This window comes from Cannabis sativa, chromosome 9 (assembly GCF_029168945.1).
Source record: "Cannabis sativa cultivar Pink pepper isolate KNU-18-1 chromosome 9, ASM2916894v1, whole genome shotgun sequence".
NCBI classification, from domain to species: Eukaryota; Viridiplantae; Streptophyta; class Magnoliopsida; order Rosales; family Cannabaceae; genus Cannabis; species Cannabis sativa.
In genome coordinates, this window is record NC_083609.1 from 50,682,546 (window position 1) to 50,691,755 (window position 9,210).

The 9,210-nt window shown below is 28.1% G+C and overlaps 1 protein-coding gene across 1 annotated transcript; it reads right to left on the bottom strand.

The window, feature by feature from the left end:
* Positions 1-2,814: 2,814 nt before the first annotated feature.
* On the bottom strand, positions 2,815-5,251 carry LOC133031458 (uncharacterized). The gene is made up of 3 exons (XM_061104960.1): positions 4,936-5,251; positions 4,774-4,829; positions 2,815-4,470 (listed from the first exon to the last, which is right to left on the bottom strand). Exons 1-3 carry the CDS (start codon positions 5,249-5,251, stop codon positions 2,815-2,817), a joined length of 2,028 nt encoding a protein of 675 aa, XP_060960943.1.
* Positions 5,252-9,210: the final 3,959 nt, after the last annotated feature.

A 9,210-nucleotide genomic window follows, 5' to 3' on the forward strand; every position in this document is an offset into this window, starting at 1 on the left:
AGTTAGAATTGGCATTTAAATGGTTGAATTAGAAAATTAGCGTTTTTGAGAAAATCAGATGCAGAAAAGATAAAACTGCAAAATTGCAAAAAGTGAGGCTCAAATCCATACTGCATAGGGCCGGCCACTTTTATACGTTTTTTCATCTGATATTTTCATTATTTTAATGCCAAATAATTCAAACCTAACCCTACTGGAATGCTATAAATAGATAGTGAAGGCTTCAGGAAATTTACACTAAATTTTCTACTTTTTTCCTTCAGAGAAAAACCTGAGCCTTCTCTCTCTATACCTAGTCGCCACCTTCTTCTCTTTCTTCCCTCTTCAATTTCTAAATTACTTAGTGTTAGAGTAGTGCCCACACACAACAAGTGATACCTCAATTATAGTGAGGAAGATCGTGAAGAAAGACATTGAACAAGAATGAGTTTCAGCACTAAAGAATCAGAGAAAGAGATCCAGGTTCAGATCATGATAATACTCTGCGACAGAAAGGATACAAGGGTTAGAGATCTTAACGGAAGGACTCATTTAATTCTGTTGCACCCAATGTAAGGTTTACTAAACTTTATATGTGTTTATTTCATCGTTTTAGAAAGTTCATATTTAGGGTGTCAATCAACATACTTGTGTGTAGATCTAAGATCCTGGTAAAATAATTTCCAACAACTGGCCTCAGAGCCATGGTAATTGATTTTCTTCCATGAAATTTGGACTTAAAACGATTGTTTGATGTTTTGGATGGTATCATGTTGTATTGAGTGTTATATGATGATTGATTGATGTTTGTGAATTTTCGTGAAAAATAATTGAATATCTGTTTCTGGAATTATTTTTATTAGATAGTATGGAAAAAATTAAGCAATTTACTTTTTTACAGAATTCAATTTCGATTTAATTTGAATTAGTTATGATTTTTTGAAGTTTCAAAAATATCAGGGTGGTGTCATTGCACCACGCGCGCGCGGAAATCATGCAGCCTTCCCCTTGCGCCTTGTTTCCTCGCCCATGCAACCCACCAGCGCGCGCGAACGAGTATGCATAGCATACTGTCCGTACAACTCGCATTTTTTTCGTTTTTCTTCGATTTTTCATGCTATTTCATGGATTTAACTTCCGATTTTTTGTGTAGTTTTGTATTTTAAGATTTACTATTCCTAATTCAATTCTAAGTATCATAATTAAATTAATTAATTTTTTTAAAATTAATTCATGATATTAGTGTAATTTGAATTTTAAAATAGTAAATATCTATCTATTTTGCTTAATTATCTATCTTATTTTTAAATTTGATTATATCTTATCTTATTTTTAAATTTAAGGTTAGATATTAAATTTTTAAATTAATTTTTTTAAAAAATAATTTGACCTTATTTAAATTTAGAATAAGATAACTATAATCATGATATTTTAAATAGATGTAAGATATTTTGTTAACTTTTAAATTTTGTTATTTTATTTATTTAAATTAAATCATAAAATCTGAAAAAGATATTTATTTATCTTTTTTTTTTATTGAATATTTAATTTATAAAATAACATTAAATTTTTAAAAGTAGTTAGCAAATTTTGAAATGATATTTAGGTTAGTTGAAACTTAATTTTTCAAAATTGTAGGTTTAATTTTAAATATTATTTTATTAATTTCAAAAATATATATATTTTATTATATTATTATTTTATTTTTTCGAAAATAATTTTTTTTTATTTAATTATTTTTCGAAATTTAATTATTTAAATATTAAATTAATCCTACATCCAACTATTCAGCTAAGCTTGTTGCAGGAGTATGTGTTTTAGCTTGTTTGTAAGTTTTTATAACCTATTATTGCTTGATTGCAAATAGCCATAGTTAACTTGTTGACAGATCCAATGATCTGATTTTAACTCATGGTTCCCTTGGTCAAGTAAATAATTTGTAACAGGTGATTTTTCACAATCTTCTTTCATCTGTGTATGACCTAGCAACATGATAGGATCCATCCAAATTGTGTGCCTGTGAGCCTATGTGTTTAATTTTATTATAGATGCATATAGGTTGTTGTCGCTAAATAAAATATCATAGTTCTTGATAGATTTTATTTAGGCCCATTTAGTCTTGGGCCTATTCAATTAATAACAGTTGTTCATTTTAAGGTTAAATTCCTCTCTTTTGGGCCTTGTGTGAGAGTTGGGAGCCATAGAAGTGGGTACGACATACTGAACCCAACACCCTCTCACATGAACCACCCCAATTGTGAAGGCCCATTTGCCTGATTTGAATAACTGTACTAGGTTAATTAAATTAGTTTAACCTAATAAAATTGCTTAGCAACATAATTAATTTCATTTATTTTGAAATTAATTTAAGAAAACCATAGTTTAAAGAATTTTATATTCTAAGCTAAACTATATGTATTTTCTTGTATTTAATTAAATATAGAATTATAACCATCTAGATTCTTTCTGAAGCTTAATTTAAATTTTTCATTAAATATTCCTATTTAAGTTGATATTTAGTTATCTATAACTAATCAGCTTAAATCTGAATATCTTTTGGATTTAAAATTTCAAAATTAAGTTGAGGAATTTTAGGAATTGGTTATTAAGATTCTTTAGATATTTTTTAAGTTGATATTTTTTCAAATATTAACTTAAAATGAAATATTTTCAAATTAAGTGGTTACAACTTAATTTTTGATATTTAGTTAAATTTAAATTTAAAAATATTTAAGTTCAGGGGCGGAGCCAGCATGAAAAGTTAGGGGGGCCCAAACCATCTTGTAAATTTAAGTGTCAAACATTTCAATATTTTTATTAAATTCATAATTAAAATTAAAATACAGAACGTCTTTCTTGCATATCACGAAAATCATCGATAAGTGAATCTATACTAAATTTTTTGGCAATTTCCCTTTCAATATAAACGAGCAAACAATCACTTAAAAATTCATCTTCCATCTTGTTGCGAAGTGTAGTCTTCACTATATTCATAGCTGAAAAGGATCGTTCTGTGGTAGCTGTAGAAACTGGAAGTGTAAGAATAAGAGTTATAACTTTATACACAATTGGAAAAATCTCTGCTTTTCTAGTTTTTACCAACCACTGACATAAATCAGAAATGGTTGCCAAAACTGTAAAATCAGGAAGTTCTCGTACATGAGCAAAATGTTCAAATTGTGTCGTTAGTTGTACCATCTCGTATTCTATAAAATCTTTTGGGTAAAATTTTTGTACCAACTTGCAAATATCATTAATTCTTAATGATGTGTGCATCTCTCTTTGATCTAAAGCTGAACTAAGAATGAGTAACTCCACTCTGTTATCATTGAATTTGGTATTTAATTCTTGTAGTTGAAAGTCTATCACTGCATTGAAAAGATCAACTCTGTAATAATGCTCCACTGTAATTGCATCTTGTTGACCACGACTTCTTCCTCTTTTTGTAGTATAGTGAGCATTAAAATCTGGCACAGGTATATGAACAGGTTCACAAAAAGATTTCACCTCATCAACTAATTCCTCCCATCCATCTTCTCTCAATTTTTGAATGAGAGTCTTAGTGGATGAAACAAGATGCATTGCATTTAAAATATCTTGAGACTGAAGTTGCAAAGCTTGACAGAGTATATTTAAAATCTGTAGAATTATTTTCATAAGATGTAAAATGAAAACAAATTCAAAAGAAGTTAATGACTCATAAGCTGCATCCGCATCTCCTCGTTGAGCAAAAGTAGTGCCATCTTCAATAATATTCAATAAAACTTCACATGTTGCACTAAACATCTTTATTAAACTAGAAATAGATTTTAAATGAGAACTCCAACGAGTATCACCTGCCCTTTGTAAAGAACCAATTTGATTAAGTCCTTTCCCACTTTCTAGTTCATCAATCTCAAGTAAATGAGCAATATTTGCAGCTTGAGCAGCTTTTAGTTGGTCATTGCGCTTACATGAAGCACCAACAATATTAACAATGGAGTTCAACTTTGTAAAAAATTGATGGACAAGAATAACTTCTCTAGATGCAGCAACTAATGCCAATTGCAAACGATGTGCAAAACAATGAACATAGTAAGCATAAGGACATTCACTTAAAATTAAAGCTTGCAAACCATTCCATTGTCCACGCATGTTACTTGCGCCATCATAACCTTGCCCACGAATAGATTGAACATCAAGACTATAATTAGAGAGTATAGAGAAAATACCTTCTTTTAATGTTAAAGCAGCAGTGTCTTTGACATGAATAAGCCCGAAAAAACGTTCTTGCACATACCCATCTTTATTAACAAATCTCAAAACAATTGACATTTGCTCTTTCTTAGATTCATCTCGTGCTTCATCAACTATTACTGAAAATTTTGCATCACCAATTTCTTCACGAATCGCGTTTCTCACTTTATTTCCCAAGACATGCAAAACTTGTTTTTGCGTTGTTGGTGATGTATATGTTGCATTTCGTGGAGCTTTATCCAAAACTTCTGCTACCTTATCATTATAGGAAGTTATGAAACTTAATAACTCTAAAAAGTTTCCCCGATTAATTGAAGTTTTAAATTCATTGTGACCTCTAAAAGGGCATGCTTGAAATGCTAACCACCTAATCCCCTCAATTGATGTTTTCAAACGAAGTCTATTGTTAGCGATTTCTTGTGATGTGAAGTTTGCAAACCTTCATCCAATATGTGTTGGTTAGTTCATGAGATCTGCAACTGCTTTCTCAGCATTTCTATGAGGTGAGTTTATATCGTCTCGAACATGTGCTAAAAATGCACAATTTTTTCCTCTCACTTTTTTCCATGATCGAAATCCATTAACAGTAAATGCATTCAATCTAGGATGTGCATCTTTAGAGTGAAATAAAAAGCATGGTAGACAAAATGCAGCATGTACTTTAGGAGAATATTCCAACCAAGATGGAAATAGCTCAAACTAAGATGACTGAAAAAGAACGTGAATGAGCTTCTTCTGATTTTTGATAGCTAGATAGTATAATCTGAAATGGACCAGCTTTAATGTAAGCTCTGCGAACTTCATCACGCTTCTCTGGTGGATACTCCCATATTGGCGGACGTATTCCTGGATCACGCTCTAATGAATTAATATCAAACCCTTCTTTAATGTCAAGTCTTAAAGACTTTATTGGCCGATTTTTTGAATTTTCATGATCTACATCCACTGATACTGATGGATTTGATGAGACATCAGATGTTGAAACTTCAACATTCTTTCTTTTGAAAAATGTATCAATTGTAGTTGATTTTTTCATCTACAATTAAAAAGAACTATATATATTCAACAAATTATTAACAAAATCCTATCTATAATAATTAATAAACAAAACTATAACAATAAAAAGAGTTTATAACATGTGTTTATGTATGTATATACTTTTATATTAATCTATCATTAAGTATCACTCCAAATAAAAAAAATTATTAGTAAAATTATTTCTTTTCATTGTGCACCTACTCAATTTATATTTATATATAATTCTAAATAAAATATAAATGACAATTAAAGTTATATCAACTATTTGTATATATAATATTTGAGAGAAAGAATAAAATTAGAACTTGGATTGATTTAAAATGCATATATTATTTTCTATAAGATACCTTTACTTATTATTTGATATTCACCACTGCTCTTTGATGTGGACTGCTATTTAATTCATTCCTGTAAAATTGCTACCACAAATTAATTATAGATGTTATTTTCTATCTTAATGATAAAAAATGTATCTATAGAAATAGTCAAAGTAAAACATAATTCAATCACCTTATTTGTAAAAATGGTGGCTCATGTAATAGGTATAGAATGAGAGAAGAAGAAGAGAATGATAATACCTAATTATCTATGAGAAAGGAAGAAGAGAATAATAATACCTAATTATCTATTTTGAAGGTCTTATAAACATTTTAGTTTCCACTTTTTATTTATTGTTACAAAATAAACTTAAAAAAATGTCTTGCTAATTGCTATTAATGAAAAAAATAATTACTTTTTTTAAAAAAAAAAGGAAAGAAGTAATTGATTTTAAAGAATATATATATACATATATAGTAATTGATGGCATTGACGTGTTGGTATATTTTTGCTATCTTTTCCTTTAAAAATAAAAAATATTTGACCCTTGACTTAAGGGGGCCACCAGCCAATATAGTGAATACATATTAATTAAAAAAAATTATATATATATATAAAATAGAATATGTAAATTCTTGGGGTGGCCATGGCCTCTTTACATGGCCAAATACCTCCGCCCCTGTTTAAGTTCTAGATTTTTTCTAATACAACTTAATTAGATATTTTTTCAAATTTTGTGAAAAAGATACTTAGTTAAATAAGATATTTTTTAGATAGTTATTTCTAGACTACTTATTATTTGTAATATTAAATAGGAAAATATTATACATTGTGAAATTAATTATTTAAAAAATTAATTTTGGTACAATTTTTTTTAAGTATATTTTTTCTTAGTATTAAACTAGAGATTAATAATTAAGCCTTCTCTACACTTAATTATTTATTTCTGGAATTTAATACATTTAATCAAATTGAAAATTAAATATCTAAGTTGATTTTCATCATGATACTTAAATATTTCTTTTTCATGACACTTAATTAAATAGAAAATTATTTTTAGTTGAAATTTAATTTTTGAACTTAAATTTAAATAATTTTGAACATATGTATTTTTTTTCTTTATTTTATTAATCAATTTTCAAAATTGCATTTCATAATGCAAGATGATTTTGAATTTATCTTGAAAAATAGATTAAGTTGTAAATTAATTTTTTATTTTAGTTAATTCTTGGACCAACTTAAATCAATAATTTTTAATTTATTGATTAATTTAAAATAAACGAATTAAAGTATATTATTAGAAATTAAATTAATTAGTCAAAGGAAAATCTAGATAGGTGATATTTTTGCTTGAGGTATTTTTCTAAGTAATTATTATTTAAGTATTTCGAAAATATAAAGTTTTTATACTTTCTTTTTCAAAATACAATAAATATATTCTCATGAAAATTTATTTTGAGTTGCAAATTAATTTAAATTAATACAACTTAAATAATTTTCTTAATATTTATATATCAAAATTACTACTGAGATGGAAATAATTCAATTTATTTCAATCACCATCTAAGTATAATTTTATAAATATTAAATTAAATTCTAATTGAGAATTTTAATTCTAAATTTGATATTTAATGAATATATTTTGTTATAAATAATGATGAAAATACATTTTAAAGAATGAGCTTTATTATTAAGATATTCGATCTCCATTGTTGGTTTTACATCGCGTTTGTTTTAGTGAGTAATCTTCCCTAATGGAGGAACGTTCATTAGCAATTTAGCACCGTTTAATCTCGAAAGATAAGTAGATTGTAAGTGTTTTATATGGTATGGATCACCCTAATGGTCGCGACCATATTTGACTTGCAAAGTATGAAACAATGGTAGAAGCTCATAAGATAGAATTGCCTTGACTCTCGCCTAAACGGGATAACGCTGTATTCCAATCTTGATCGAATAAAAGGTTGCTAGAATGTTTAACATTTTAGATGAGCTGACAACTCTATTCAATGGATGGTAGCTTTGACTCTCGCCTAGACAGGACACTGATATCAGTTTGTTGAAAACCTTGGAAATTATTTAGGATTGTATGTTTTAGTATTTTCACTTGTCATTCCTACTTGCTATATGTTTAATAATTTCTGAATTGTGTATGAATTTATATTGAACCATGTTATTTTCTGTTATTAAGTTGTAGTTTAATTTCGAATCTTCATTGTTGGTCTAACTTGGTTTGTTTATCTAATGAGATAAATCCCTAGTGGATTTTCACCATTAGACATACATAATAGTGTTAGATCTCGAATGATAAATATTGTATATGCAACATCTAGCTGTTCATCAATTGATGACACCTTAGACTAGTATTTTTACAATATGAAACAAGAAGATTGTATAAATAAGATTACTTTGACCTTCGCTAATCGAAGCATCGTTGGATTCTTATTTAAACAACGAAATTATCCTAATTCCTCTTAGCTTATTCATTTCGAATTAGCTCAATAACATATCATTGGATGAATGGTCTATAAATCATTTCATGTCATTCTATTTTCTCTTAAGAAATTAAATGACATATGATTATAACCCGAAATTCTATTCCCAATTGATATAAATCCTCAATCTTAGAAATCTCCTACTTGTATGGGCAAATCTGACATATAATTAAAATTAGTAGTGGTGATCCAAGAAAGAGTTACTCATTATATTTGGTATAAATTTAAGTCTTTGACTTTAATTTTAGATTCCAAACAGAAATTTTCTTATATTTCTATTTCCAGAATACAATACAGTTACACTTTCACAAGTGTTTAATATCCATCTTCTATCATTGGTTTCAAACTGTATGGAATTTGAGTTTAATATTCTGTGACCAGGATCCACTTGCACTATTCTAAGAACTCTTTGATGTAACTAAACCTAAGTCATCAAAAAGACACAACCACATTTTTTTTAATCTATGGCATTTGTATCTTGTTCATAGTGGTTTTGACAAGATCAATCTCTGCAAAGAGTTAATATGCCTATATCCATTGAAAGTTGTTCATCTCATTCGTAGATGGATGTACATTCAGGGGTGGATATGAGTTTTTTATTGTATTCTTAAAACGATAACTCTAGATTATACCTTATGCAAAGAAATTTGAAATATTTGAAAATTTTCATTAATTTCTAGCAATGGTGGAAAACCATTAAGGTAAGTGGTTAAAGATCTTGTGAATTGATAGGGGTGGAGAAATAGTTAGTAGATATGCAGTTCAAAGATCATTAATTTGATTTTTGAATTATATCCAAACTTACCTCCCCAGAAATTTCGATTTTCATATTGATGATTAGTTACTAGTCGTTGCCTAAATCCTTCTATGGTAATACAATATCAGAATGATGCAATGGTTGTATACTTAAAGTAAATCATTACTAGATTCATGGATGACCTAATAAAAATCTTAAGAAAAGCTAGAACTGTTAACCATGGTTTGCATGTTTGTTAGCTATTCTAAGTGATTAGGGGTGGACCATCCCATAGTCAATAGAAAATAAAGGAGATAATAAAGGAGATATTTTTTTTCTTGATTCCAAAAGTGTTCTATCATCTTATTTGACATATGATGATCCCACTGCCTCTGTTGTCTTGTCACA

What these genes read in the sequence shown, in the direction of transcription:
- LOC133031458 (XM_061104960.1), bottom strand. Translation starts at nt 5,251, where the DNA reads ATGAAAAAATCAACTACAATTGATACATTTTTCAAAAGAAAGAATGTT. An exon ending in ATCAGAAGAAGCTCATTCAC is followed by an intron (nt 4,830 to 4,935) that starts GTTCTTTTTCAG and finishes TTCACTCTAAAG; the next exon opens with ATGCACATCCTAGATTGAAT. An exon ending in GATTTCGATCATGGAAAAAA is followed by an intron (nt 4,471 to 4,773) that starts GTGAGAGGAAAA and finishes TATAATGATAAG; the next exon opens with GTAGCAGAAGTTTTGGATAA.